Source organism: Penicillium samsonianum (genome assembly GCF_028829775.1).
Source record: "Penicillium samsonianum strain IBT 33392 chromosome Unknown utg000001l_segment0_segment0, whole genome shotgun sequence".
Taxonomy (NCBI): Eukaryota; Fungi; Ascomycota; class Eurotiomycetes; order Eurotiales; family Aspergillaceae; genus Penicillium; species Penicillium samsonianum.
This window is the reverse complement of record NW_026643259.1, coordinates 2,389,664-2,417,660: the sequence shown is the minus strand read 5'-3', so window position 1 is coordinate 2,417,660 and position 27,997 is coordinate 2,389,664. Positions and strand designations below refer to the sequence as shown.

The window sequence follows — 27,997 nt, the reverse complement described above, 5'->3', positions numbered from 1 at the left end:
TTCAATGCATTTGAAGTCGTAAAAGTAAAAGATTACAGCCAAATTTCCATGGAAATGCAAAACAATTCAATTGCCAATGATCGGGGTATACATGTACAGAGTATCTAAGCATGTCTCTTCGAAAGCTATATCGAATATTCAGCCACATCAGCGCTTGCGAGTGGTCTTCTTCTTCTTCTTCTTTTTCTGGCCCTCGCCCTTCTCCCTGGTGTCGGCAAGCATCCGAGCAGGCCATTTCTTCAAATGCTCCCGCTCAAACGCATCCTTCTCCCGACGATACAAAGCCATCGTAGCCCGAGCATCTTCCACACTAGAATGTGCTCCGTCCTGGATCTTGATTCCCAAGAACTCCTCAGCCAAAATCTTCAAACGTGGTGATCCACCGCCTGCGATCCTCCGATATGGCGCGTGCTTGCTGGTGTCTCGGATGTCGCGCTTGGGATGGCTGAGGAGGAGAGCGTCCAAATCATTGCTGACAGCATGACCGACGAGAATGCGGTCCTTCATGATTTCTGCAATTTCTTTTTGGACATGCTCAAGGGTTCGTGCCTCCACCATGTGCTTCGGGGCAATCCCGCTCACGTGCGTGCGCCAATCTGTGACCATCTCCTTCGGGCGCACGTACGAATCGTATATTTGGTCGCCATTGAAGTTCACGACACTGACGCGGGCAAGTGCAGAGTCGCTGTCAGGGTTTGGTCCGACGCCCACCATTTCACAATCCATTGCGACATATTTTCCTAGGTCGGCACTTGAGCTGGATAGTTAGTAGCTGATTTAGAAAGGAAAGTCCAAATAGTATGAATGTATGGCTGTACGATCTGTGATCTAGCGCTTACCTTGATGAACGGCCTTCATTTTCCTTGTGACGCGAACTCGTCTCAATCTTTGGAGCTGATGCATCGGCTGAATCGCCAGTCTCTTTCTTATCAGACATCCTCTTGCGCTTGAGGGTTGGTTTGGCGTCTTGGTTATATGGCTTTTGCTTCTCGGTCAACTTTCGTTTCTTCACGATCCCATCTCCAGCGTCGCGGTCGGAGGGCTTGCGCTTGACAGTGGGATCTTTCTTGAATGTCGCCTGCAGCTTCTTCCAATTACTGGATAGCGCTGTCTTGTCCATTCTGTGTCTGTTGGTGAGAGAGAAGATGGGAATGATAAAAAAAAGCCGATAAGCAAGTAAATTTTCGGGACCCACTTTTATTTTGGGGTTGATAGTTGACCAGGTACCGACTTTGATACAGTGCTATATGACCAAGTTATATGTACAATTTGTATGTGATATATACGATTATCTTTACTGTATTTTCAATTGTGTGTTTAGTGTTTACTTTAATTTAGTTTAAGTGCTTGAAAAATATTGAGATGAAACCTGATCCTAACTCATCTAACCTTAGGACCACATTATATGTCCAGATAACAAAATGCACGCGCTTTTAGAGGGAATATGCAGAATCATTCGTACCCAGTCTTGAAATCCTTGGAAGCCCACTTCTCCGTGATCTGTCTTCTGGCCTTGCGTGCCTGGGTAATTGGTGTGCGGGACTCAAGCTTACCCTGAACGATCAATGTTCGGAATCGGTCATCCAAGAGATTGCCTTCCGGCTTCAAGAGTCGTAGAGAATCCTGCAGCTCATCAGGAAGCACCAGCTCCAACGGCTGCTCGGGTACACTAAAATAGCTTGTTAGTCGCAACATAGGTTTAGAAAAATGAACAAAAACGTACGCTCTCTTGCCACCGAAGGGCTTCTTGCGGAGGGCAGTCTCATCAGCATCTTCAGAATCATCCGCATCCGACTGATTCTCGCGCTCGAGATCCCGTTGCTGGATTTGCTCGGTGATCTTGAGGATATGCTCGGCCTGTGCATCTCTCTTTACCCTCTCTGCTTCCCACTTCGCTTTCCCCTCTGCTGCCTTGCGTCGGATGACCTTGTTGCGCTGTGTCTTGGACTTCCGCTCGGGGCGCTTCTTGTTCAGCCACTCGGACTTCTCGTACTCGCTTTCGAAGCCCTCCCAGGCACTTTCATCATCCGACTTCACCTCTCCGTTGTCGTTCTGGGCCTCCTCAATCAGACGCTGCTTCTCAGCTTCCTTGGCCTCTTCCTCCAACCGCAGCTTCTCGGCCTCAACAGCCTTGGCACCATGTGTCTCCAATAGTTTGTCCCACTCTTCGAACACAGGGTTGTAACTGGTTCCGGCGTGCGGCATCTTAACAGAGGGGATGGGCTTTCCATTGGCAGCAAGCGAGATCGGTGCGTGTTTTAATGTGATCGGCTCAACCTTGGGCTTGGGCTTCTGCAGGAAATCAAAGCGAGGGTCGTCGTACGTGAGTGTGGGTTCGGCATCTTCCGCCCACGGATCGTAGAACTCGTTTTCGGTCTTCTTGCCCAGAGGGTTTCCCTCCTTGGCTACTTGCTTCAGGCGGAGATATTCCTTTTGGCTAACCCAGTCGCTCTTGGGCTTTTTCGTCTTCGGCTCAATGACTCCGTCGGTGACGTTCGGGTTTACACGCTTCCGGCCGTCCAGGGCGGGGATCATTGACCGCTGGGCAAGGATCTCATCTGACTTGAGGGGCTTCTTTTGCTTTTTGGCGATAGACTTGCGCACGTCTTCATTACCAACAGTATCGAGAACGAAAAGCTGATCGGAAGGCTTTTCGGAGATAAGACCACTAGCAGGGAATAATTAGAATCCAAATTCACTAGTAAAGAGCCAGAAAAAAAAGAGAGCAAAGGTAGGCCTACCCTGTGATCTCGGCGTCCTTCAGATCGCGCAAACCCTCCTGCACCGTGGTGATATCGACATTCTTGCGCCACGCCTTCTTGCCCTTACGGGAAGTTTGCTTGAATTGCTTCGGGGCATCCACGGAGGTCGACATTGTGGAAAACAACAGAGACAGACAGTCAACGTTGATAGTATGAAAATATTGGCTTATCTTTTTTTCCGGTCCAAAAAAAATCTGGATCTGCTTATCTCAGCACGCGCGGGGGCGGTGATCGCGGCTACCACGTTTACCGCGCTTGGCTGCGAACTCGCTTTTCTTCCGCTTCAAGCTGTCATCACTTACGGCGCGTGAACTCTCTATACGCCAGTGGGTTGTCATTTTCCATCTTTCTGGTGGCACCCTTGATCTTTTACTATCGCTTTTCGAAGATTTGACACTGCGCTTAGCGCAATCGCACGCCATGCCTGTTGTCAAAGGAGGTGTCTGGTAAGTGCCACCGTTGGAACTTGCCCACGAGCCTTTGACGCTAACATATTTTAGGACCAACATTGAGGATGAAGTGCTTCGGGCAGCTGTACGTTATTTATGGCTCACTAGGAACCTCCCTAGCCAACGTTTGATGGGTCAAAAACTGACTCGATCGCAGGTATCCAAATATGGTCTCAACCAGTGGGCTCGAGTCTCCTCCCTGCTCGCACGCAAAACCCCAAAGCAATGCAAGGCGCGCTGGATCGAATGGTTGGACCCGGGTATTCGGAAAGTCGAGTGGTCGCGGGAAGAGGATGAGAAACTGCTCCACCTTGCGAAGCTGATGCCCACGCAATGGCGCACAATCGCTCCCATCGTCGGGCGCACTGCCACACAATGTCTTGAACGCTACCAGAAGCTTCTGGATGAAGCCGAATCTCGTGAAAATGACGAGCTCGGTTTGGGAGGACCTGGCGAGGAGAGCGCCGCCCCCAGTGCGGACGATGTCCGCCGCCTACGGTACGTGAATTTTACTAAAGGTCATGATGTTCGCGTTGCTGACACCTTTTAGACCCGGTGAACTCGATCCCGACCCTGAGTCCAAGCCTGCCCGTCCCGACACTATCGATCTGGATGAAGATGAGAAAGAAATGCTGAGCGAAGCGCGTGCTCGTCTCGCCAACACACAGGGTAAAAAGGCCAAGCGAAAGGCCCGAGAGCGTCAATTAGAAGAGTCGCGTCGACTGGCCGTTCTCCAGAAGCGTCGCGAACTCAAGCATGCCGGTATCAACGTCAAGGTTGTCACGCGGAAGCCCGGTCAGATGGATTACAATGCAGACATCCCATTCGAAAAGCCAGCTGCTCCTGGATTCTACGATACAATTGAAGAGAAAGATCTGAATGAACGCCAACGAGAAGCATTTGATCCTCGGAAGCAGCAGCTCGCAAATAAGAGAAAGGGTGACCAAGACGATGATGCGGAGCGCAAGAAGCGCAAGAACGATAAAGGCAGCACTTCGGCCGCTTCTGCTGCAGCTGCACGGGCAGGTCAAATGCAGAAGATTCGCGAGGCTGAACAGAGCAGCAAGAGACGGGGGTTGAACTTGCCAGCACCGCAGGTCACCGAAAGCGAAATGGAAGATATTATCAAGATGGGAATGGCTGGGGATAAAGCTAGTCGAATGAGCGCCGATGAAGCAGGCACCCGGGAACTCCTTGGAAATTACTCAGCTATTGTTGGAGGAACTCCTATCAGAACCCCGCGAGCTGCCCCGGAGGAGGACCGTATCGCCAACGAAATCAAGAACATTCGAGCTTTGACTGAAACTCAGTCTTCTCTCCTGGGAGGGGATAACACACCTCTCCATGAGGGCAGTTCATCAACTGGATTTGATGGGATTGCTCCTCGGCGGCAAGCGATTGTCACTCCCAACCCCATGGCCACGCCATTCCGCCAGGCAAATGGCATGGGTGCAACACCTATGCCTGGTGGTGTTGGGGCCGGTGCTACACCCTTGCGCACCCCACGAGACCATCTAGCTCTGAACCGGGAGGGAGAGGGTGGCCAACTCATTGGCAGTACACCTCGAGACATTAAAATGCACGAGAACTTCACTCGCCAACAGATGCGCAGCAAGCTGGCCTCGCTTCCCAAGCCCAGGGAATCCCAGTGGGACTTCGAAGCCCCATCCGAGTCCGCCGAGCCCACCATATCTATGGAGATCAGCGAAGAGGATGCGGCTGAGCGTGATCGCCGTGACAACGACGCGCGGGAGAAGGCGGCCAAGGCTGAATTCAAGCGTCAATCACAAGTTTACCAGCGAGGCCTGCCTCGTCCCGCCGTTCTGGATCTAAACGTTTTGTTGCAACGTGCCTCCCAGGCCACCGGCACCATCGAAGGCCTGATTGCCAACGAAGCCGCCATCCTGATTGCACATGACTCTCGCAAATTCCCCGTCCCCGACGCTCAGGTCAATGGCCAAGCACCAAAGTTAAGTCCACTGGACGACCGGTTCTTGGACGCAGCACGAACTTCTATTGCCGCTGAGATTGCTTCCACCGAAGCACAGCAGTTGGAATGGCAAGAGAAATTCGACGACGGCTGGTCGTCAGCTCGCGGCAAGTCTCTGCCTGGTCTTGAAAATTACGAGGATGACGAGCAGGACGTCTTCCAAGAAGAACAACGCATGATTGCGGCCTTCGACACTGTTCAAACATCTCTCTTTGATACCGCTGAGCGCGGAAACAAGCTCGAGAAGAAGCTTTCGTTGCACTACGGTGGATACCAGAACCGTGCCAAGACGCTGCGGTCGAAGATCTTGGAGGCTGGTGCTGCTTTGCCTGCCGCTATAAATGAGCTGGATGCTTTCCGTACACTCCAGATCTCTGAGGAGTCGGCTGTGTCTCGGCGACTTGAGAGACTCCGCGAAGCAGTGTCTTTTGTTATGCGACGTGAGCGGGAGGCTCAGGATTTGTACAGGAGCCGAAAAGATGAGCTTGATGAACTTCTTGCTAGGACGGGTACGGTCAATGGATGGCACTAGGTAGTTTGCTTTTTTTTTGTTCTGCGTCATGACCACAATATCTTGCTCTTCTGTACAATTACTACCTCAGTCTAATTTGACGAACCGTACGCGGTCATTTGCTGGAAGATATCCCTGATATATCCAAGTTATGGTGTGCCATGAACAGTTTGATAAAGATTTCGTATTGATTTAGCTGCTTGCTCAATTGATAGCCTCCGACTTGTTAACAGCCCAGGGCCTCTCCAGCCTTGCTTCGATGAATCAATGTCATCCTCCCTAGATCCTTCTGGAAAATATCAACTACACAAGAAAGATAAAGTTAAGATTCATTGGTAAAGATGCAACCCTGGTATTACTATCCGTACTTACCGATGCCATATCAAACGCTTGGCTTGGGAGCATCAGGCTTTGCATCTTCAGGCTTTGGAACCTCGAGTTCGTCCTCCTCGTAAATCCCAGCAAATCGCCTATCGTACTTGGCAAGAGTATCCCTTTCCGCCGCCGAAAGAACTGGATAATACTTGGCATATTGCAAGGTAGGCAGAGCCTCCAGGATGCGAATGTAAAGCGCGGTCGAACGATCGCCCACAACAGCTGGATCATCCACAGTAACCAGGTGTCTGAAGTACGCATTGACCTTGTGAGCGTTGACCTCGAAGAACTCACGAGGCGTGCCGCGGTTCGCATAAACGTGGAAAGAGAAAGGGACGTCGCGGAATTGCTCGCATAGCTCCACGATGGTCATCCTGTCGGTTGTCCAGCCATCCCAGCCGTGCAGGACGAAGATGCACTCGGTCTTGGATGCGCGGGCTTCCTCGAGAGCCATTCCCAGGTACTTGCCGACTCGGCTGACGGATGAGATCCGGCTGTGGGCGGGTTGGATGATTGTCTGCATCTTGTGGGGACGGAGGCCCAGGAGACCGAATCGCTTGCGGTGTTCGGCGACGGTGATTATCAGCAGTGAGCGTAGGTACTCGTGCATTTGGTTGCTGTTCACTTCTGCCCTCGGGTAGTTGTGGTCCTTCAGACCTGAGGCTCGGGCGATGAATACCACCACTGGGCCAAGGGGGTTGCGGGGAGAAGATAAGTTTATCTTGGATGGGGAGTCTTGGGTGGTGTTGTCATCGACGGGGGGTGGACGAGGTTTGTCCGGCGATTGCTTGAGCTGAAGCATGATTGAGGGTGATTAAATGCGCAGAGTGAGGGATGAGGGATGAGGGAAGGGAAGAGTAAATGAAGGAACATTTCAAATACCTGAGTCGATAAGAAGGTTTGTTTAAAATTACGGTCTGATGGTGTATATCCAAGTAGGAAGGTACGTCCAGAGGAAGGAGCGACTCTAACTTGAAGATTACATGGACCTTGGAAGGAAGCTGGAAAATGTAAACATACAAGTCGATTGGTGAGATCCCTTGGACACGACTATAGAAAAGTAACAAAATGATATTGATATAAACCCATTTCACGCAGTTCACCGCTTCTTGATGCTGATATCGATCTTTCCAATGCCCCAGGCAGCGACAAAGACTGTGAGCAAACCCGCGAAGAGAGTGAAAGGCTTGCGCAGGGCATCGATCATGGAGTGATCGTACGAAACCTAATGACCAGTTAGCATAAATGCGAGATGAACAAGTGACAATACAGATCAATACATACCACAAACTTAGAGTCACGCGCTTCGTCGGTCAGACTGTCAACCTCCAGGGTCAAGGTGGTCCGGCCCAGAGTATCCATGTAAGTCTTGAGAGAGCTCAATTGAGCGTGAATGTGGTTCGCGCCAGGAAGACCATTGCTGTTGGTTCCCTCAAGGATCTCGAAGCGGACATTGTGAGCACCTTCGGGGAGAACAACGCGCACAACCACACGCTCATACTGGACGCCCTCAGCCATCTTAGGTCCCTCAATGAGCGGGACCTTGAGGACATAAGAGTCGGAGTCGACACCCGCAGCACGGCGTAGGAACGAAGCAAGGTCATTATTCCATCCAATACGGAAGCTGTAGTTCCAGCCTCCGAAGATCGGGTAGCGAGGCTTCAGCTCTAAGTTACCCGCACTCTTACCAACGCTCGGACGGTAGCGGCTGGTCGAGACATTGCCGATATCATCAATGAAGTAAGGGTCGACAGAGCCAGGCAGAAGTGGGTACGTCAGCTCACGAACCGCCGAAGTAGGAGCTTTCTGGTAGTTGGTGAAGGTCCAATCGACACGTGAGAACTGGTTGGTCAGCTCCGAGCCGTTGTTGCGCAGCCAGTACCGTTCCTCGGTTGCAAGGTTGCCGCCCCAGTGCGAGACTTCCAAGTCACGCTCCAAAAGGTTTACGGTGATCACGGGCTTAGTGAACTCGTAGCGGACGGTAATTGGGTGCTCGGTGCCCGGGGCCACCTTGGCCGTGTCATACGGGCCGTAGGTGTACGTGGCGCCCTTGCGCTCGGGGTCCGAGCCGGACTTGAGACCATCAGTGGTTGTGTAGTCCGGCACATTGGTGCTGGGGAACTTCAACTTGGTCTTCTGTGTATCCGTTGTGTAGGCGGATGGCATATAAGCGGAGAAGGAGTAGGTGAGGTATTGCTTGTCCGCCTGTCCAATGGTCGCAGGAAGCGGGCTGAGAGAGGAAAGCACCGAGTACGAGATTCCAAGGGTAATCTGTGACTTCGGAGCCAGAGGATCCGGAAGGTGAATGACGAAGTACTGGTTGCCGCTATTTCAATTGATGTTAGAATCGGTATCACGGTGTATGTGCCTCGCCCATTACAAGGCTAGACCCCCGGCATGGCCATTGGCCTCCCAATTGATACTCACTCGGATGATACAGCTTCAGTATAGTCCACATCAAAGCGTCCCTTCTCCGGGGCCTTCTTATCCCTCACTTCGAAGCCTCCAATACGGTCGAACACATCGGCAGGGAAGGAGACGTAGTAGTCGTTCTGGGGCTGTTTGTCGACATTCTCCACAACAACATTGATCGTTTCCCGCACATAGCTCTTTTCCAAATTGGTATTCCGAACCAGATTTGTGTTTTTGAAAACCTGCGGGGGTTTGAAGCCGGACGGAAGATCCAATCGACTAGGTGTAGTAAGGTTGGTTGCGGCGCACAGGCTGGGCGCGAGCAGCCCAAGCACCGTGGCGGTGAAAAACCTCATTCTGAATACCTGGAGGACACAATTTCTCCGAGGTTCAAAAGGTTCAAGAATCCAAGATGTGACTGTGTCTGGTCGATGAACCTTGGGAAGCTTGCGAAGCTGATGATACGTGGTCCCCATTGTATACTAGGGTCGCCGAAGCGGCCACATCGCGCACTCCGGCTTATCGCTGATAAGGGCCTAGGTGATCTCCGAAGCTTCTCCTCATTTCGCATCTTTACTTCTTGCATACTTGACTTGCAGGTTCACTTAGCTGAGGGTACAGCTGAATCTTATTCTCAGATATCATCATGTTGTCGAACACGATGTTTGCCTCACGAGCTGCTCTAAGGTCCGGCTGTTTGAGGGCAACCCAGCTGTCGTCTGCTCGTCGTTACCATGGCCTTGCCCAGAGCAAGTTCTTTAAGGTGTCAGAAGAGGTGCGTGACGCAGTTGCTACAGGGAAACCAGTCGTCTCACTCGAGACGACAATCTATACACACGGTGAGTCTTTCTATGTTCGTTCCTGGGGTTGAAGAGCTTCACCCAAAAGCGGGGAAGCCAAGACTGATCGGCTGTAGGTTTCCCTTACCCCGATAACATTGCTCTCGCTTCATTGCTGGAGTCTGTTGTGAGAGCCAATGGTGGAGTTCCTGCAACCATAGGAATCCTCGGCGGTGTAGCCAAGGTTGGTCTGAGTACGGAAGAGCTTATCGAGCTGGCCTCGACAGCTCAAGAGAAGAGCGCTCTGAAAGTGTCTCGTAGGGATCTCGGATATATCTGTGGCATGGTGAGTTAGCTGTTACAATGGCCCAGAGAACCGAAACTGACCTATATTAGGGCATGGTTGGTAAGCCAATGTATGGCGGTACTACAATTTCGGGCACTATGATCCTGTCAGAACTAGCTGGTATCAAGATCTTTGGTACCGGTGGATTAGGTAAATTCAATGATCCAAGTTCAATCGAGAATGAAATCCATCTGACTTGCTCTAGGTGGTGTGCATCGCGGAGGAGAAAACTCAATGGATATCTCTGGTAGGGAAAACCGTGGAAACAAAATCAGCATACCCCAATTGTTGACAAATGATTATAGCTGATCTTACTGAACTTGGACGTACCCCGGTGACGGTTATTAGCTCTGGATGCAAGAGCTTCTTGGACATTCCTCGAACGCTCGAATACCTCGAGACCGAAGGTGTCTGCGTGGGTACATTCGCTGATGGCCGGGATGGCGCCGTTGACTTCCCTGCTTTCTTTACACGAGAGAGCGGCATCCGCAGTCCCCGGGTCATTCAAAATGAAGCTGAAGCTGCTGCCATAGTTTGTAAGTTTACCACATGCGTTGAAAGCTACAGCCTCGTTGACAGAATCTCCAGATGCGCAATCAAAGCTTCCAGTAGCCTCCGGCATCCACTTTGCCAACCCCGTCCCTCTGGAGCACTCGATCCCCAAAGCCGAGATGGATATTGTGATTGAAGAAGCTATCCGCCTTTCCCATGTAGAGGGTTACCACGGCAGTGACAACACGCCATTTGTGCTTGCTAAGATCAAGGAACTAAGCGGTGGAAAGAGCGTAGTCGCTAACCGGGCCTTGGTTGAGTCCAATGTCAAGCGTGCAACCCTAGTAGCTGTTGAACTTGCCAAGCTTGAACGAGCTGACCTAGGAACAGGGTCCCGGTGAGTTTCGTTTCTAGATACGAGATACGAGATTCAATCAATGCTAAGTTCGGAGATCTCCTTCCCTATAGACACATGCCATCAATCCCAGGTGTAGCTTGGCCAAGTCAAGTTGCCTCGCAAGTTGAAGATATTACCGAACCAGCTAGTACCGAGGCACCTATTATACCGACACTAAAGGCAGATGTCGTGGTTGCCGGCTCGCTAGCCATCGACCTATCTTGCGACTACACGCCGTTCGGAGACGAACTCACACAGGTTGCACCAGTACCGCATACCTCTAACCCAGCAATTATCGGGCAAAGTCTAGGCGGCGTTGGCCACAACGTTGCCGTTGCCGCCAGCTACGTCGGCAGCGACGTTATCTTCTGCAGCGTCGTCGCAGACGATCTCAGCGGCCGCGCCGCACTATCAACCCTTGAAAAAGAAGGCCTCAGCACCGCAGGCATTCAAGTCCTCCCAGCGACACCATGCACCCGCACAGCACAATACATCGCAATCAACGACATCAAAAAAGACCTCCTGGTCGCCATGGCCGACATGGGCATCGTCGAGCTACCCGAATCGCAACTCGACTTTGATGGCTTCTGGGAACCTCTCCTCGAACGCACAAAGCCAAACTGGGTCGTCGTCGACGCCAACTGGCGGCCCGACGTGATGGCCAAATGGAGTGCCGTAGCACGCAAACACGGCGCACGCGTAGCCTTCGAGCCCGTTTCAACAGCCAAATCCCGACGTCTGTTCGGCAGCGATGCAAACAGCACCGGCGCGACTATCGGTCCCAATCAGACCGTTCCAGATAATGCTATCAGTCTTGCGTGTCCGAACCGCCTCGAGCTGGCGGCTATGTACACCGCTGCGCGAGAATCCCTTCTTTTCGAGTCTGCGGAATGGTGGCATATCATTAATTCTATGAATATGTCTCCGACGGGCTCGCGCGAGCGCCTCATTGCACTCACTTCGCTGTCTCTCGTCGACGAGGGCCTTCCGCAGCAGACTGTCCAGTTGCTTCCTTTCATTCCCTGCATTGTTACCAAGCTCGGTGGTGCGGGTGCTCTGCTCACTCAGCTTCTGCCGCCTAGTGACCCCCGTCTTACGGATCCGGAGTCTGCGCCGTATATTCTTTCTCGTGCGTCTCCTGGATCGGACTTGCCTTTTGGTGGTGTCTACATGCGTCTGTTCTCGCCCGCTACTATTCTAGGTGCCCAGGACATTGTCAGTGTCAATGCGGCGGGTGATACGCTGCTAGGTGTTGTGGTGGCTGGCTTGGCCAAGGATCCTTCTGTGCGCATTGAGGATGTCATTCCTATTGCTCAGGAGGCGAGCCGGAAAACATTGGCTAGCGCTGGAGGTGTGAGCAAGAAACTGGTTGAGCTGCGGGGCTCATTGGGGCTGTAATAGGTGTAGCTGTGTTAGGGCCCCGGTACTAATAACGTTGATACTTGAAGCATGGGCTCTCCATATGAAGTGAGTACCTCGGGGTCTTAGGACTAATTTAGGCAGCTCGGGAGCAAAGCTACACTTACTAGGGCGATCAATAAGTCAACTCGAGGCACTAGCCTGCTCACGAGGCTCGGCTTTTAGAGCTAAATCCGTAAAAGGAATTGAATTAAATCGTTCAGACGGCTATACCTATTGCTCTATTAATGTTAAATACTTAAAATGCTAGCGCATCTAAATCGCGTGTGCTGAACCAATAATCGTGGTTATTATACTTCTTGATATAGCTAGCGTGGTGTATCCCCGCGGGGGCGCCCAAATATGTTGAACCTCGACTTATAAACCATGGTTGGGGCACGTGAAGTGACCTCACGATTATACACGGAAGAACATTGAACCCTACATAATTAACTGTCTCCTGCTCTGAGGGTGGCTAGTGAATATCTTGCATTCATATATAACCACGTCTTAAACAAAAGCTCCAAATGTCGGGAGACACATCAACATACCTTCATCCTTCATAACAAAATGCCAGAGCTTATTGATGAGCTTGGTCCAGAAATAATTGCGATGGTTGCTCAATATCTTGAAAGCAAAGATTTTTTCAACTTTCGCCTAAGTAATTTATACCTGAGAAACAGCACCTTCGCCCTCTTCATCAAGCTCTACTTCCGCACGCGAACCCACATGTTAAGCCGGCACAGCCTTATGAATTTACTCGATATATCGCATCATCCGATCTTCGGTCTTTCGATACGCTCTGTGGTCATTGCCACCAATCACTTGACCCCGGATGGACTTTCAGATGAGCCCTATCTTCCAATGTCTTGGACGGAGCGAAGTGCCTACCCTCCAAGAATCAATAAAAAGAGCTATCGTGAATATTATATACGACAAAATTCCTTCCGACAATCAGGCTTGGACACAACATATTTATCAGAAATACTAGCGAATGCGGTTCATTGCCGAACTTTGACCCTTAGTGACCGCGATCAACCCTGGGGCGCTGCATTTCTCGAAAGAGTAACGGGGGTCTACCCGACCTCAAGTATGGAAAAAGAATACAGCAAGATTTATATTCAACAGATAACCCATGTGATCATTGACGCTGCGACTGCCAGCGGGGTTCCAATAAAGACATTCGAATTGAATGCTGGGATTGGACGAGCAATGAATCCAAGCGTGCTCACATTCCCTGAACTTCACCGTACCCAACTACCATGGGCTGCGACACTCACCTCATTGCAGCTTTTGATGGGTCCGGATTATAACGAAGATCCACATATTTGGTCCAAGCCTCTCGCCGATTTCATCTTGCTCTTTCAACGCTTAGAGATACTTGATCTATCTTTCGAACCACGTCTGCACCAAAGCGGGTTTCGGGCGCTCAGTCAGGCCTTAAGTCTACCTAATCTTCGATCTTTACGGTTTGGCGGCCTTGACTGCCTTTCAAAAGACCTGATATTACTTTTCGGCATCCATCAAACCACATTGAGAGAGATTGTCTTGACCCTCGTTGGTATTAATACAACACCAGATGGCACATGGCAGAAGTTGGTGACTATGCTTCACGATCAGCTTCAAGTTACGAAGTTGGAATTCGTAGGATGCAATGTGGATGGTCATCTGATATGTTCTCAACAGACTGATCTTAGTTTGTTCCGTGGAATTACTTTTACCACTGACACTGACTGTATATAAAAGAGGGGGAAAAAAAGAGAAAGGTCTGGCTCGGGTTCGAACCGGGTTCGAACCGGGGCCGCATTGCTTCCAATTTGGACAAAAAAAATAAAGGTCCTGCCCGGGTTCGAACCGGGGTATTGGGTAATCACGTGGTTTTATTACGTAATCAAAAACCCATATGCTCACCACTACATTACAGAACCCGAGATTTCTTTTGGCACCCCTAAAAGGACCCTAATTCCTATCCTGTCCAGACCATTTCCGGCTTACCTATTATAACTAGGGGAAATTGTTTGAAAGGAAATAAAAGGTTGGATATTGATTGGATTTGTTGAAAATCGAATAAAATCCACATCTGCCCGTCGACAAACATGCCTCTCCCTGATCACCGACGCCGGTTCGAACCCGGGTAAGACCTTTTAAAAAAAAAATTCCTTTTGTCAAAGGTTATAAAGCCCGTCTGCACAAAGTATGCATTTTACCGCCTTCGTATACATCTAGGAAGACATTTAAAAATACAAATAAAAAGAACATCCAAAAGGCACATCGGAGGGGTCTTACATGTAACACCGCTAATGCCAATCAAAATCAGCATATGTAGCTAGCTTTACGGCCTCTCTTGTAGAATACATATGACTTGACCAACCTCGTTGATAACAATGATTAAAAATCTAATTTAGATTGTCAATGGAGTGCCTTTTTTCATCACTAATTCTGTAGACTTTTATCATTCGTGTTGGTTGGGTTATATATATTATATATATTATACACGAGGGGTCGTACGGAGATTAGTGCGGTAGAACTATACAGTCGGATCGCAAAATTTTCTTCAGACGGATCGCCCATCTAAAATATGTATACATACCCTAGGTTGGAAATCCCATTAGAATCAATATCGCATTATATATCGCTGGTTTAATGTCGCGCGGGTCGGCAGTGATTGCGGCCTAAGCTAACCAATTTAAAGAACCAGCTTTCCTATGAAATGATGAGCAATCGAGAAATATCTGCATCGTAGATGGCATAGGATGGCATGGGCTATTAGCTATAGCATACTTATTATATGAGAAAATCATCCAAAGGATAGACCTTGAAAGCACTGCCTAATAGGAACAGGCTGATTTGGATTTGATATAGAGTGATTAGAATAATAGGACGGTACTATAAGTAAACATTGTCTGGTATATGATCGAAGGCTTCTTAGTCGTGAAAATAGGAGTAGGAATTATAGGTATACTTGTCATCAGAGAACCATGCCCAGATGCATGGTGATCTGAGAGGTTGATTGCATGGTTGAAGAAGCTGAGAAGCTAAGAGACCAAGAAGTTTGACAATACTATATAAACCCGAAGATGCTTGTTTGTGGTGTAAATATTCTTTAAACTTATTCCTTCTTTTCTCCACTCTCTTCTACCTTTCTTTTCTTCTTGAGCAGATAGTCATCATCGATACCAGATTTGCAGGTGGCTTCTCTATCGAGTATGTAACCGATCATCCACACTAAATGCAGGTGTATATGAGATCCTCTCCTCTAACACTATCGATTTCCAGGTTCTCACCATGATTTCACGATGACCCTACGCTTTGACGTCCCTCGGGATCTGTCTTGTTCGTGCTTCCAAACACTACATAGTTTGAAGACATACTGACTTTCCCTGTCTGCTCTAACAACCCCAAAAATAATGTTGAAACAAAAAGGGAGGTCTCGCTTTTATTCTGGGCCCATGTTTTGTAATGGTAGTGTTTGAATGTGTCCACTCCGGATTGTCTGGGGCATGGGGCTGACCTGAAAATTTAATCATATCTGTCTGTTCATAATTACAGTGACAGCAAATATTTTTAACACCCCTTATTCCGCTGGACAAATATCCACTAATAAAAGACTAAGGATAGCGGGTGTTATAGCAAATCGAGGCGGTATAGCTACTTAAAAAGGCGGTAACGGGGTGTTAAAACATTTGTGGTGTCACTATATCTGCTTCAGTTGCCTCCACTGAATTTAGTGCATTCTGTGATCATGCTCTAAACGATTCTAAATGCTCCCGCCGCGGATATACCCCCCCCCCCCCCTCCTCCCTACTCTGCAGGAGACGTTGAGATGGCCCAGCTTCCTCCAAGCCCCGACTACCTCCTTGTCCCTCTGCCTGCGTCTTCTTCCCCGGCTCCGGGGCAGTCGCCGCATTAAAAAAAAAAAAAAAAAAAAAAAATTTGATACTATCAAGGACGTTGTGATTTTGTTTATTTGTATATGTATATGTATTTGTTATTTTTTTTTTTTTTTTTTTTTTTATCTCGCCCCCTTTCCTCGAAGGTGCCCTCGGGCTACCGGTTTCCTCATTTTCCCCCCTTAAAATAGATCAAGCCCAATTGCTTAAGTCGGTCGTTTTATATCGGCTGTTCGCGGAATGTAACATCAACGACGTCACAAGAAACCCTAAGCATTGGCAGCGGCTCGGCATATGTAATACCAAGAGCAGCAAATCGAGCTTTCCAAACCTGAAACAGATATTTCCACATACAAACAGGGCTAGACGTCCTGTTAAATTCCCAATCTACAGCTCAACCACCACATTCAGACCATGGTCAACATATTCCAACGCCTCACTCGACGGCGAGCCCAAAGCTCCAACAGTAACCCACCCGAGTTAGACGCAGATACTGCGGGCCCCAATTCCGCAGCATCCCATCCGCACGGAATACATCGAACAGTGAGCACGAGTTCCGGCAAACGTAGCTGGCGGTACGAAGAGCCAGCGCCCCGGCATTTACTTCTCATCTCCGATACAGTGGAGTTTGATACCCACGTAGTCCACCGCTTCCAGGCAGAAGGATTTGATGTGATCTATATCCCCTTCCTCGGCAGCGGAAATGAAGAAAAGGATGCAAAAGCGCTGAAGAATGCGGTGCACGAGAAAGAAGACGACCTCGAGAATGGAGAACGATATGCGATAGTCGGTACGTCTTCCATTCGCACTTTCTTTATCTCTATATACATGCTTCAGTATTCGAAGCAGACCCCTCAGCCCTACAAGATATATCGAAAGCCCAGCTAACCATATACCCCAGCATACCACCGACCCGCCTACCTCCTCCTATCCCTACACCACACAGTATCCAGCCATACAAACCCATTCCCACACCTATGCGCCTTGATAACCTACTACCCCCTCTCCTCAACAGACCAATTCACCTACAAGCAAAAAGAAAACTGCTCGCCGCCAGGCTGCTCAGACACAGGCTCAATCTTTGGCCCATCGTCCAAGTCAACATATCTCCCAATCCAAATCCACATCCCAGGCCCACGAGTCCAGGCATGCGCGCTATGGCCATGGATCGAGCTCAGTGCCGCAGAAGGCGACGTCACATACAAGAAAAAACACCGTTGCTACGTGTACACGTACCCAGGGTCCAGGGCTGGGTTCGCGGAGCGGGAAGTCGCCGAAGAGAAAGAAGGCGAAGTGGATGTGGACTTTAGCGCAGATGACGAGATCAGCTCACAGTTGGCGTGGAGTCGTGCGCTGGGGTGTCTGCGGCGCTCGTTTAATGTCGGGGGGCACTGGGCTGTTATTGATATCGAGACTGTTTGGGAAGAGTACTGGGACCGTGTGATTGGTGAGATGGAGATGCGGAAACGGAATCAAGCTTCTGCTTCTGCTTCTGACCCGGCGGTGGAAATGTTGACTGGTCATGGCCATTATGGTGAGATGGGGTGTCCCGCTGGTGAGGTTTTTGTGAAGTGTATTCCTACCGACGCTGGGGGTGAGTTCCTTTTTCTCCCCTTTTATTTTCTACGATCCCGTTCGGTGATTTACTGATATGGATGTTACAGGCTCTGATATCTCGAGCCTGAGGGATTTCTTCGCTCATGCGTATTTTCCTACTGGACCGGTTGATCAGCATATCCGCCTCTTGTCGCGCACTGTGGGTGCGGATCGAATCGTGGATGAGATGTTGTTTGCTTGTCGGCATACTGCTGAGGTTCCGTGGCTGTTACCTGGTGTTTCACCGACGGATCGAGAGATCAAAGTCATTATCGTTGTGGTGGCAAGCTTCAGTGCCGGCCAGATCACACGCCAGAGTCTTTATTGGGATCAGGCCGGTGTGCTTGTGCAGGTTGGATTGTTGGATCCGGGACTTGTGCCGTCATCAAAAGCTGTCAGAAGCTATTAAGTGTTTGGTGGTGTTGTGGTCTTGGGGTTTTCGATCTTGTAGATGACTGCATAGAGGTCAATAAGGACTACCAAGAAAATATACATACTCAATCAGCACCGTCTTTCTCTCTCTTTCTCTTGATATCTATCTACACAATTCTTTTTGAATGGCACCCTGTTCGACCGGCCTAAAAGCTGAAGGTCCTAAGGATGTGTGGTTGACAAAACCATCCAGTCCCTTTGACTGGGCCGATTAAGCCAAACCAGTCAATATATATTTCAAGATACCTATTTCTTACATCGTCTGTCTTGTTTGTCTCCTGTTTTGATCACACTCCTCATTAGTACCTACATGCAGGTATACCTAGGGGTTTCTGTCAATGACCAATCTACTCCATATCTACAGTAGAAAACAATGCTTCGCATGGGAAATTTTGTTCACGGAACATCCCGCTAAACATCAAGCCTTACAAAAATCGCCTATATATCGATAATTTTGCTGAGTTATCTAAATTATTTACAGGTTTTTTATACGTAGTAAACTATAGCCAACCACCGGTGCTAATTTCTGTCTTATTCTCTTTTACCTCAGGCGTAGTGTAGATGTGTAGATAAAAGGTCCTTCTCTCTCTTTCTAGAGCCCTAAAAAGGCGGTAACGGGGTGTTAAAGTGGTGTCACTGTATCTGCTTCAGTTGCCTCCAGATTGAATTTAGTGAATGCTGTGATGATGCTTTAAAAGATACCTTACACCATCTAAGGTTAGTATTATTTTTGATTTACCGAAATCCTTTTTTTCAAAAAAAAAAAAAAGACACAAGAATTGCAAGGGTCACGTTACGTAAGGGACAAATATTACCTTCAAAAAAGGAGTTTTAAAGGTGAACAACTTTTTGATCATCAGAATAGCTCCTATATGAATAGCTGGCCGCTTGCGGCCGTGTCAAGTCTTTTTTTTTAGTAGTCTTTTAGATGTCTGTTTTTAGTAGCCTTTTTGGGTGATCGTTTTCTTTTTGGATGTCTGTTTGTATAGATATTATCTTCCCCTTCTTAGTTTGTTAGTTAGACCACTGAAAAAGGCGGGAAAAAAGCACATTTTATATAGACGACTTTTCTATATATAACCTTAAGGACCCCGCCGCGCCCCTCCTACCACCACCCCGGTAGACAACAGTCCCAGGCTCCTCCCTCCCAGCCCCGTCGACAAGAGGGTCCAACGGAGATGGCGCGAAGTTGTTGGCGGAGAGATAGACCATAGGACCTTTGGCCTTAGAGATCTGTCTGGTAGAGTAGACTAGCTGTCGATTGATAGCGTCTGCTTCCGTGACCCCTCGGAACTCAATGTTTTGGTTGTTGGGATGTCTGTTGGCATTTGGTCGGAAATTCCACCCAAATTTTGCTGGAATGAACTTGCTTGAACATGCACTGTTATTATTGTAAGGTCGTCCTTTTCTAGGAAAGTTCAGATTTTGGCGATCGCTGAATTGCAATCAAGTCAAGAATGAGGCCAAAATAGTTGGCTACTTCTTTGGGGGGGGTTGTCGTGGGATTTATGTCGATCCTGATCTTGATTGAGCTTCCATTATTTTAGAAGTTGCTGTAAGCTCTTTGTACTCTTCTATCCAGAGTACTAAGAGTGATGTGGGAAGCCATAGAGCAAATAACTGGGGGTCATCTTGCGGGAGCCTCTAAGGGTCGCGAGGCTTAGATCAATTGGTAGTTCAGTCCGTCATCCTAGGCACGGTACTTTTCTGATTCTTCCTTTATTGCACCTTCGATAGCTTTGATAATCACAGGGGTGTTGGCAACGTAAAGCCAGTGTGAATATAGAGCAAATATATGGGAGTCATCTTCCGGGAGCCTCTTCGGGTCAGTTCGAGTCTTCCTCCATTTCGAAGTCTTTCGTGGTACATGCGTCGATCACCGAATTTTGAAACTTAGCATCGAGCAACTTGTCACCAAGCACATATGCCTTGAAGAGATTAGAATACTCCTGGGCACGGTTCTTTTCTGATTCTAGGGGTTTTGGCAACGTAAAGCCAGTGTGAATACCAGAATCGGATGGGAGGAGGATATCAATTGTCCGGGATTTCGGCTTTCCAAGGATTTTTTCTTTGAGAGAAGGAGTCTCCTATGTGGCCACAATATCTCCACTCAAAACATCGCAAGCTTCGTGGAGATTGACATCACGGAAATACAGCGGTCCATCGCTATCTTCGTAAAATCGGAAGATCCCGTGCAGTGCTTTGGCCTTCCCCTAAGGGTCGCGAGGCTTAGATCAATTAGTAGTTCAGTCCGTCATCCTGGGCACGATTTTTTTCTGATTCTTTCTTTGTTGCGCCTTCGAGAACTTCGACAATCACAGGGACTTTGGCAACGTAAAGCCAGTGTGAATATAGAGCGAATATCTGGGGTCATCTTCAGGGATTTCCCGTTTCCAAGGATTTGTTCTTTGAGAGAAGTAGTCTCCTCTATAGCCACAATATCTCCACTCAAAACATCGCAAGCATCGAGCAACTTGTCACCAAACACATATGCCTTGAAGAGATCAGAATACTCCTAGGCACGGTTCTTTTCTGATTCTTCATTTGTTACGCCTTCGATAACTTCGACAGTCACAGGGATTTTGGCAACGTAAAGCCAGTGTGAATATAGAGCAAATATCTAGTGGTCATCTTCGGAGAATTCGAGAGTGTGTTCTTTAGATTTCTTTTACGACCTAGATATGGCCCCTTTTAAAAAAATTTGAAGAGGTGCAGATTGTTGATTAATGAAGATAGAAAGGATCCCTTAGGGGCCTGACTATAATCGTCACTATTAGTCCTTGATTTCTAAGTTAAGTTAGTAGTAGTACAGGAAAAGTTTTATATTTGCTCTTTCTATTAATTATATAGGGACTTAGCCAAGTGTCACTAAGTGTTATGAACGTCCTCCCGCAAGATATACTGGTAAACCCATCTGGTGACACTAGTGTCTTTGGTATGCATTCTGGGGCGCCCCCTATCACCACCAGGCTCCCAGTCGAGAAGACTCCCAGGAAAAAAAGGTCCTACCCGGGACGAACCGGGGTTGCGGGTAATTCGATTTGTCACGTTTATTTCCAAGTTCGCCAAAGAGCTGAGAAAAAGCAATAAGTCAATTTGAAGAGGTCTTAAGCAGGCAATTCAAAATGAGATGGCTAAGAAATCAAAGACAATCTTGAGTCTCCCGCACCTAGCAACCGATAGACATCAGAACGACGATCAGATATGCAAGTGACAGACCGGATACTAAACCGCTCTTATAACAGAGTGGATCTTCCTTGTCCGAGGTAGCCATTCCATGCGCGGTCTGTCTTTCTTGTTTCTCGTGTCTGGCGGAGACAGTTCTCACTTAAGAAGCGTCGATCGCATTCCACGCAGTAGTTTTCGTAATGTCCTATGGCCTCCATGTGCGGGTCGGCAGCTTCCTCAGTGTGGAACAATTCCAAGCAAGTCTCACAGGGAACAGCCGGCTTCCAGTGATTCCTCGCATCCATATGCTGGTTGGCGCTTGGGAAAAGAAGGTGCGACTGCAAGTCTCGCATTCTGCTCACATTGATTTCATAATCAAATTCACCAGATCGAGCCATACCATTCCTCCTCACCGGGCTGGTGGAAGTCGGCGGCCTAGGAGTCTTCTCGACCGGGAGCCTAGTGGTGGTAGGGGGTGCACCCGAGGTAGTGGAAAGAGAAGCGACCACTTTCTTGTCCTATGAAAGATCAGTGTGAGACAGGAGTAATGAAGAGCGATGAGTGTTATTCTCGAGAGTGACGCGACTTATAGGGACTCGTGAACAAAAAAAGAAACAAGAATAAAGAATAGAAGCGAGTCAAAGAAAGAAGAAGGTGAACATGTGGTGGGAAGAGTCAAGGTGTGGGTAGAGTGTGGATAAGGGGAAGGGTGTAACATACCTTCTCGAGCTCCATAGCCTTCTCAATATTCTTAGAGGCATCATAGAGCTTGGGCTCATTCATCTCTAACTTAGTGAAGCGACGAGCGTTCAGACGGGCTGACACTGTCTGCACCCTAGCAAGACGGTCCGCACGAGCCTTGTTACGGACGGCAGTGGCAGCATGCGCACTCTCCTCCAGGGTTATCATGTTGGCGTTACTAATGACGTCGTAAATAACCTGAGTCGTAATGCGAAAATCTGCCTGTTGTTGGAGAGTAAGCGGAACAAGACGGTTAGGTCCAATGACTTTAACGTTCAAGGTCCTTGTGTCATCATTTCTTTTTTCTTTCCTTTTTTTTTTTTTTTTCAAAGCGGCGACTTCGCCGGCGATTGAGGAGGAGGTAACTGTACCCCGATCACAGTGCCGAAAGCAAATCGGTCTCCCTTATCATTGCTGCCTCGTCAATTGCAATGAATGATGGATGCAGATTATAGTAGACAACGGGATGTGTGAAGATTGGAGGGGGCGCTAGTGCTGGAGCGAGCTAGGATGGCGTATTAGCGGAAGGCCCCGCTCCGCTCCGCTCAGTGCAAAACTGTCGAGGATAGGTATTGAAGAGACCAATGAACAAAAAAAGAAACAAAAACAGAAAATAGGAACGAGTCAAAGAAAGAAGTAGATGAAAATGTACTAGGAAGGGTGGGTGGGAGTGTGGATGAGGGGAAGGGTGTGACATACCTTCTCAATATTCTTGGAGGCATCATGGAGCTTGGGCTCATTCGTCTCCAGCTTGGTGAAGCGATGAGCATTCAGACGGGCTGACATTGTCTGCACCCTAGCAAGACGGTCCGCACAAGCCTTATTACGGACGGCAGTAGGAGCATGGGCACTCTCCTCCAGGCTTATCATGTTGGCGTTACTGTCGAAATGGGATATGGCCTCCCTAGGCCCTAAACAGGAATCATGGTTTTTGTTATGGTCTAGTGGAAAAGTGGCTGTATTTTTCCCACAGTTATGAGCCCGGTTCGCTTTCACTGCTCTGAGACTACTGGTTAGAGGCCCGAAACCGGGAGTGCGCACAAAATAAAGAAGGTTCCCTTACCTTGTATTGATTGATGAAGATGGGGTAGACGGAAGGGCCCCCCTAGGTCAACAAACTAAAAAAGGAAGGTTGTGACACACGGGGGATGATGATGATGATGATGATGATGATGTTCTCATTAACCCGATGTAGCTCGCTATTACATACATGCTGCTATGCGGGGATAGCGTTCCAGAGCCTGCTCTTCGACGACGAAATGGTGGTGCATCCCCAGTATACAACCACCCTGTATGTAGGACTCGATCCCTCGAGGTGCTGCAATCTGAATTGTAAGGCCACAAACCGGCCGGCAATGCAAACAAGTCAAAAGAAATTGTAAAGAAAGTCAATTCATCCGTAGATGATCTCCCGCATTCCCCGCGGGTGCAGAGTGTCCCCTTTTCTCTGTAATGCACCTTTCACTCCTTTCTCTCACTTCTTATCTCACATTGGCTTCCCCGAGTCACCTGGTCCCTGTATCACCAGGACCGCCAGATCTGCATCTTGCATCTTACATCCTGCATCATGCCGGCAGGTCGTACACGAACAGGTTCGGGTCTTGGCGTTACTAATGACGTCGTAAATGACCTGAGTCGTAATGCGAAAATCCGCCTGTTGTTGGAGAGTAAGCGGAGCAAGACCGTTAGGTCCAATGACTTTAACGTTCAAGGTCCTTGGTGTCATCATTTCTTTTTTCTTTCCTTTTTTTTTTTTTTTCAAAGCAGCGACTTCGCCGGCGATTGAGGAGAAGGTAACTGTACCCCGATGTAACTTGAAGAGGGGCTTAGCAGCGGCACACCGAGCTAGGATGGCGTATTAGCGGAAGGCCCCGCTCCGCTCCGCTCAGTGCGAAACTGTCGACCTCGGGAGGATAGGTCTCACATTCCACCCAATGGTCGTAATAGTCCATATGGGAGTCGCACTCCCCTTGGTAGCGGAACTTGAAGTCACAGGTGCCACATTCGTACATCTTGACTAGAAGATATAGAACTGAGTGACGAGAAATGGATACAAAAGGTTGGGTGTCATTTGAGAAGAAGCAGATCGATGTTGTGCAAGCTGCCCAAAGCATTTGATGTTCTTCGTGTCTCGTCGGTCGTAAATTTGTTTCGGCGTAGAAGGGAAAAGAGCACGAGCAACCCTATTCGTGAGATAGGAGTACGGTGTGACTGTGCTAGTCTTGCTGGTTGAACGCGGCGCGGAGATGCAGATCAGCGGTCTAGCTCGAAAGCTTTCTTGCCAAGGTCGGCCATAAAAGTTCAAGTATTCATCACGGCGATGTTTTTCTCCTTCTTCTTATTTAGGGCTTAGGCGACCGGGCTAGTGGGGGTAAGAATGGGTTTTCGTCGGTGAGACTGTTGCCGTAAAACCCATATTCAGGAGTTTCGAATGCGATGGTGCGAATGCGGTCACGCTTCACACAGCGACCTTCTCCGAGGTGGAAGAACAGGCCTAAGAAGCCAATCCAGCTTGTTGGGCAGAACCAACATTCGTATATTGGAAGACCCAGGGGGTTGTTGCGGTTTTGTCCAGCCACAGGGTAGTGGTACATGTCGGTCGGTTGAGGATGTAGATGGACGTAGGTGTGGTATATGATTGAAAGTGAATTGAGTATCGACTGACGATATGGTCGACGGTCGATGGTCGATGGATAAAGGAGGTGTGGTGGATGATTGAAGGTGAATTGATTTTTGTCCCTTCGAGTTTGCGAGTCACCATGCCGCATCGGCTTCTAGTTTTCCGAGTGACTGTAACGCGCCAGCTTCTATCGTAACAGTTGGCCTTTTCTTTTTATCGCGTCCTGGAATGGGTGGCGTATGGACCCACGCCTGGGTGCTGGGGGTAGCGGAAGTCGTTACGACAGAAACGTAGGCCGGGGATAATGACATTGGCACCTGGGCCCTCGCGAGTGAGGCTGGCGTTGAAACAAGTCACTCTATAGCTTGCCTCCTCCCGATGTGGATAATTTGAGAATGTTGCTTCCACAGCACACTGGGAACCGCTCGACCAGCTGAGCGGCCTGAGCAGGAAGGGCTGTTTTCGACATGATGGCACAGGTAAGAGACCTGAAAGAATTAAGAACGGGTTTTCGTCTGTGAGTCGGTTGCAGTAAAAACCGCATGTCACTATCTAGCGAGGGTCGAATAAGGAGAAGAAGTCCATGTTTATAGTTAATGGGAAAGGTGGCCATGTGTTGTATTGAGTTAGCTAGGTAAGAGAGAGGGGAATGAAGGTCAATCTACAAAGTAGGCAGGTCCTATCAACCTAAAGCAGAAACGCGGTATCAACAGTAGTCTTCTTCTTAGTCCTATTTGGCGGTCACACGATTTTCCAGGTAAATTATGTATTCAACAGATCTCACTTTCAAATTTCTGATGTATGGCTAGTGTACTTGTAGTATGATGTGGTGAACGACTTTTGATCTTACGGGGTCATTCCTTCAACCATGGCCTGCCCGCGTACGAAGATAGTAGACGTCGCATGCCTGATTTTTTAAGATTGTCTGAATTATGCCCGAGTGAGCCATGTGAAGAATGCGGAGAAGGTGAGATGTGTCGTAGGAGAGGCACTTATGGTGTGTCAGGAATGATCCATCCCAAGATAGTTCTACTACCTACCTACATGTATTATATGTGCAGGTAGCAGTTTCACATAACATAGTAAATAAACTTGTTAAGGAAGTAAAGTGCCTTCTCTAGTGGTCCCTGGCTCTTCTCTGCACAAATCCCTTAAAATCTATACATTCACACGTCTCTTCTTCAAAAAAGACCTCCTCTTAAACCTCTAATCTTTACGTTTCTGACCATTCAGCTTGATACAACCATTGGAGAGTTACTTAAGAACATAAAACGTCGCTATAACCGACGGGTGGTATTTCGGTACCCCTAACTGCTATTGGTATGCTTTTTTAACCACCATCGCCCGTATCTCGACCAGCCCGCTAAGCCTCAGATGATCAATCATTTCCTCAAGTCAATAGGAAAACCTATGGGGGTTGTAGAGTCAATCACCACTCATGACCTATGTCGGGGTGCAGCCCGGGACATTACCTATCTACCGGTGGATAAGCTAGTTGTCACCAGTAAAAAGGTGACCGCTTCGGCCATCGAACACTCACGTTAGGCAACCGACTTCGATGTGACGGAGGAATACGTAGGGAGGGACAGAGAAGAAGCTGAAGCTGTAAGTCAAGATCTCTCATTTCTCTACCTGTTATGTCTCATGATGCGTCGAATAGAGAGGTACTGACCGAATCGTTGGCGGGTCGTGAGGTAACTCCGTGTGAGTAACTCTCGATTAGGGTATATTGAGACCGTGTGTAGGTGTGTGGGGGTATGTGGCCTGGCCGGATAGCGTGTCGTAGATAAGGTAAGACGCCGGTGACGATGACGATGCTGAGGATGGCTCTTCGAAGAGAGAGGCACTTGGATGAGGACAATGACCTCGAAGAGAAAGGCCTGTGGGGCGTATAGAGGAAGGTTGAATAGAGCCTCCGAGGGCTTACAACATGGCAGAAGAGGGCTACGTCGAAGTACGTGGTGCAATGTGAGATATGGATTGGGGAGTTAATAAAGCTAGGCAAGTTTTGACTATAGAATCTGACAGAAATACGCTGCATGTAATAAAATAGAAGGATCTTCCGCAAAGCTGTTCTATAGTAAAGTACTAGAAATGAAATTGTAAAACTGTCTGATCTCTTCATACAAAAAAAAGCCCATATTCATAGGATTAATGTCCCATGGCCTCCATGTGCTGGTCGGCAGCTTCCTCGGTGTGGAACAATTCCAAGCACGTCTCGCAGGGAACAGTCGGCTCCCAATGATTCTTGGCATTCATATGCTGATTGGCGGCAGACTGGGAAAAGAAGGTGCGAGGGCAAGTCTCGCATTCGATGACCGGTGCCTAGTGGCCAAGCGCATCTATTTGCTCCTAGCAGATCCACTCAGTGCGAAACTGTCGAGGATAGGTCTCCCATTCCACCCAATGGTTGTAGTAGTCCATGTGGGAGTCGCAATCCTCTTGGTAGCGGAACTTCCAGTCATAAGTGCCACATTCGTAAATTGTGAATCGGCTTGGGACCCATCCCACCTGTCTTCCCTGCGACATGAAATGAATTGACTAAAAGACATAGGACCAAGTGACGAGAAATGGATAAGAGGTGAAAGAACAGGCCTGAGAAACCGATCAAGCTTGTTGGGCAGAACCAACATTCGTAAATGGGAAGACCCAGGGGGTTATGGCGGTTTTGCTCTGCTGCGGGATGGTGATACATGGTAGACGGTTGAGGACGTAGATGTATGTAGATGTGATGGATGGTTGAAAATGAATTGAGTCTCGACGATATGGTCGGCGGTTGATGGACGATGGATGAAAGATGAAGGAGGTGTGGTGGATGATTGAATGGAAATTGATTTTTTTTGGGGTTTCACCCTATCCTGGGCGCCTTTGAGGTCGTGCTGCGGTGCTTGTAGCACCTACTGATCTCTGATTTTGCTCGGATTCTGCGGTGGTTCTGAATTTCGCCGGGGGGAAGGGATTCCCAATGGATTATATTGGCTGTCAACTGACTGGTCAAAATATATCAAGCCCCACAGGTTATTTCTCGATCACTGAGTATCAGACGTTGATATTAAAGCAAACATACATTTAGGCGCACCGCTCCGGAAAGGGATAGTTTGCGGTAGTTATAGATGATCGGGTAATGGCCTTCTTGTGGTCAACGATGGAAGGGCTAGATAAAGAATTAAATGTTAGTAACTCGTCTGGGTGTAGCCTTGGAAAGCCCATAGAAACTTACACTTCCTACTCTTCTGTTCATGTCACGTAGGCGATGATTGCCAGGCATATGCCATACCAGCATAGATTCATCGAGGGTTGAGGTTTGGCCGAACAACTGCAACTCTTGTCCGTCCCGATGAGCTTCAGGGCGCACACCTGGACAAATGCGACCCCTGACATTGGGGAGGGGTGTCAGCTGATGCTAATCCATTTCTCCCCTCGTAGGTGTAGAAAGCGGTGATGTGTTCCTCACAATGTCACGGCCATCTAGGATATCGCGATGGATGGGGTTCATTTCACCCCTAAGAAAGTACCGCGACCACTGACGCCGAACTTCTGGTTGGTCCAGAGTTTTTCGAACTGTTCGAGAGTGTGTTCTTCGGATTCCTTCCACGACCCAGACATGGCCTTTTTGAAAAAAACAGTGAGGAGGTGCAG

At 48.6% G+C, this 27,997-nt stretch overlaps 13 protein-coding genes across 13 annotated transcripts; 3 read left to right on the top strand and 10 right to left on the bottom strand.

Moving 5' to 3' along the window:
- Window positions 1–147: 147 nt before the first annotated feature.
- On the bottom strand, window positions 148–1,120 carry rex4 (putative 3'-5' exonuclease; the record flags this gene model as incomplete). Its single annotated transcript, XM_057273657.1, has 2 exons — window positions 148–751; window positions 840–1,120. The coding sequence occupies 2 exons, from the start codon at window positions 1,118–1,120 to the stop codon at window positions 148–150; spliced, it is 885 nt and encodes a 294-aa protein (XP_057141836.1).
- Window positions 1,121–1,452: 332 nt separating this feature from the next.
- On the bottom strand, window positions 1,453–2,875 carry N7471_000935 (ribosome biogenesis protein NOP53; the record flags this gene model as incomplete). Its single annotated transcript, XM_057273656.1, has 3 exons — window positions 1,453–1,669; window positions 1,724–2,668; window positions 2,742–2,875. The coding sequence occupies 3 exons, from the start codon at window positions 2,873–2,875 to the stop codon at window positions 1,453–1,455; spliced, it is 1,296 nt and encodes a 431-aa protein (XP_057141835.1).
- Window positions 2,876–3,059: 184 nt separating this feature from the next.
- On the top strand, window positions 3,060–5,733 carry cef1 (putative cell division control protein (Cdc5); the record flags this gene model as incomplete). The annotated part of the gene is made up of 4 exons (XM_057273655.1): window positions 3,060–3,208; window positions 3,263–3,296; window positions 3,369–3,709; window positions 3,762–5,733. The coding sequence occupies exons 1-4, from the start codon at window positions 3,183–3,185 to the stop codon at window positions 5,731–5,733; spliced, it is 2,373 nt and encodes a 790-aa protein (XP_057141834.1). The 5' UTR covers window positions 3,060–3,182.
- A 361-nt stretch (window positions 5,734–6,094) lies between these two features.
- N7471_000933 (uncharacterized protein) lies at window positions 6,095–6,889 on the bottom strand (the record flags this gene model as incomplete). Its single annotated transcript, XM_057273654.1, has 1 exon — window positions 6,095–6,889. The coding sequence occupies one exon, from the start codon at window positions 6,887–6,889 to the stop codon at window positions 6,095–6,097; it is 795 nt and encodes a 264-aa protein (XP_057141833.1).
- A 297-nt stretch (window positions 6,890–7,186) lies between these two features.
- Window positions 7,187–8,855, bottom strand: N7471_000932 (dolichyl-diphosphooligosaccharide--protein glycotransferase subunit OST1; the record flags this gene model as incomplete). Its single annotated transcript, XM_057273653.1, has 3 exons — window positions 7,187–7,312; window positions 7,372–8,413; window positions 8,515–8,855. 3 exons carry the CDS (start codon window positions 8,853–8,855, stop codon window positions 7,187–7,189), a joined length of 1,509 nt encoding a protein of 502 aa, XP_057141832.1.
- A 290-nt stretch (window positions 8,856–9,145) lies between these two features.
- N7471_000931 (pseudouridine-5'-phosphate glycosidase/carbohydrate kinase family protein) lies at window positions 9,146–11,911 on the top strand (the record flags this gene model as incomplete). Its single annotated transcript, XM_057273652.1, has 7 exons — window positions 9,146–9,338; window positions 9,416–9,624; window positions 9,675–9,774; window positions 9,830–9,871; window positions 9,930–10,160; window positions 10,213–10,513; window positions 10,585–11,911. The coding sequence occupies 7 exons, from the start codon at window positions 9,146–9,148 to the stop codon at window positions 11,909–11,911; spliced, it is 2,403 nt and encodes an 800-aa protein (XP_057141831.1).
- A 4,304-nt stretch (window positions 11,912–16,215) lies between these two features.
- Window positions 16,216–17,806, top strand: N7471_000930 (dienelactone hydrolase; the record flags this gene model as incomplete). Its single annotated transcript, XM_057273651.1, has 3 exons — window positions 16,216–16,591; window positions 16,703–17,395; window positions 17,466–17,806. The coding sequence occupies 3 exons, from the start codon at window positions 16,216–16,218 to the stop codon at window positions 17,804–17,806; spliced, it is 1,410 nt and encodes a 469-aa protein (XP_057141830.1).
- A 3,259-nt stretch (window positions 17,807–21,065) lies between these two features.
- On the bottom strand, window positions 21,066–22,524 carry N7471_000929 (uncharacterized protein; the record flags this gene model as incomplete). The annotated part of the gene is made up of 3 exons (XM_057273650.1): window positions 21,066–21,515; window positions 21,718–21,960; window positions 22,438–22,524. The coding sequence occupies 3 exons, from the start codon at window positions 22,522–22,524 to the stop codon at window positions 21,066–21,068; spliced, it is 780 nt and encodes a 259-aa protein (XP_057141829.1).
- A 1,040-nt stretch (window positions 22,525–23,564) lies between these two features.
- Window positions 23,565–23,750, bottom strand: N7471_000928 (zinc finger protein; the record flags this gene model as incomplete). Its single annotated transcript, XM_057273649.1, has 1 exon — window positions 23,565–23,750. One exon carries the CDS (start codon window positions 23,748–23,750, stop codon window positions 23,565–23,567), a length of 186 nt encoding a protein of 61 aa, XP_057141828.1.
- Window positions 23,751–24,080: 330 nt separating this feature from the next.
- On the bottom strand, window positions 24,081–24,332 carry N7471_000927 (uncharacterized protein; the record flags this gene model as incomplete). The annotated part of the gene is made up of 1 exon (XM_057273648.1): window positions 24,081–24,332. The coding sequence occupies one exon, from the start codon at window positions 24,330–24,332 to the stop codon at window positions 24,081–24,083; it is 252 nt and encodes an 83-aa protein (XP_057141827.1).
- Window positions 24,333–24,571: 239 nt separating this feature from the next.
- N7471_000926 (uncharacterized protein) lies at window positions 24,572–24,827 on the bottom strand (the record flags this gene model as incomplete). The annotated part of the gene is given in 2 exon segments (XM_057273647.1): window positions 24,572–24,772; window positions 24,789–24,827. The coding sequence occupies 2 exon segments, from the start codon at window positions 24,825–24,827 to the stop codon at window positions 24,572–24,574; spliced, it is 240 nt and encodes a 79-aa protein (XP_057141826.1).
- A 1,873-nt stretch (window positions 24,828–26,700) lies between these two features.
- On the bottom strand, window positions 26,701–27,053 carry N7471_000925 (uncharacterized protein; the record flags this gene model as incomplete). Its single annotated transcript, XM_057273646.1, has 2 exons — window positions 26,701–26,878; window positions 26,950–27,053. The coding sequence occupies 2 exons, from the start codon at window positions 27,051–27,053 to the stop codon at window positions 26,701–26,703; spliced, it is 282 nt and encodes a 93-aa protein (XP_057141825.1).
- A 444-nt stretch (window positions 27,054–27,497) lies between these two features.
- On the bottom strand, window positions 27,498–27,964 carry N7471_000924 (uncharacterized protein; the record flags this gene model as incomplete). Its single annotated transcript, XM_057273645.1, has 3 exons — window positions 27,498–27,512; window positions 27,579–27,715; window positions 27,874–27,964. The coding sequence occupies 3 exons, from the start codon at window positions 27,962–27,964 to the stop codon at window positions 27,498–27,500; spliced, it is 243 nt and encodes an 80-aa protein (XP_057141824.1).
- Between the last annotated feature and the right edge of the window lie 33 nt (window positions 27,965–27,997).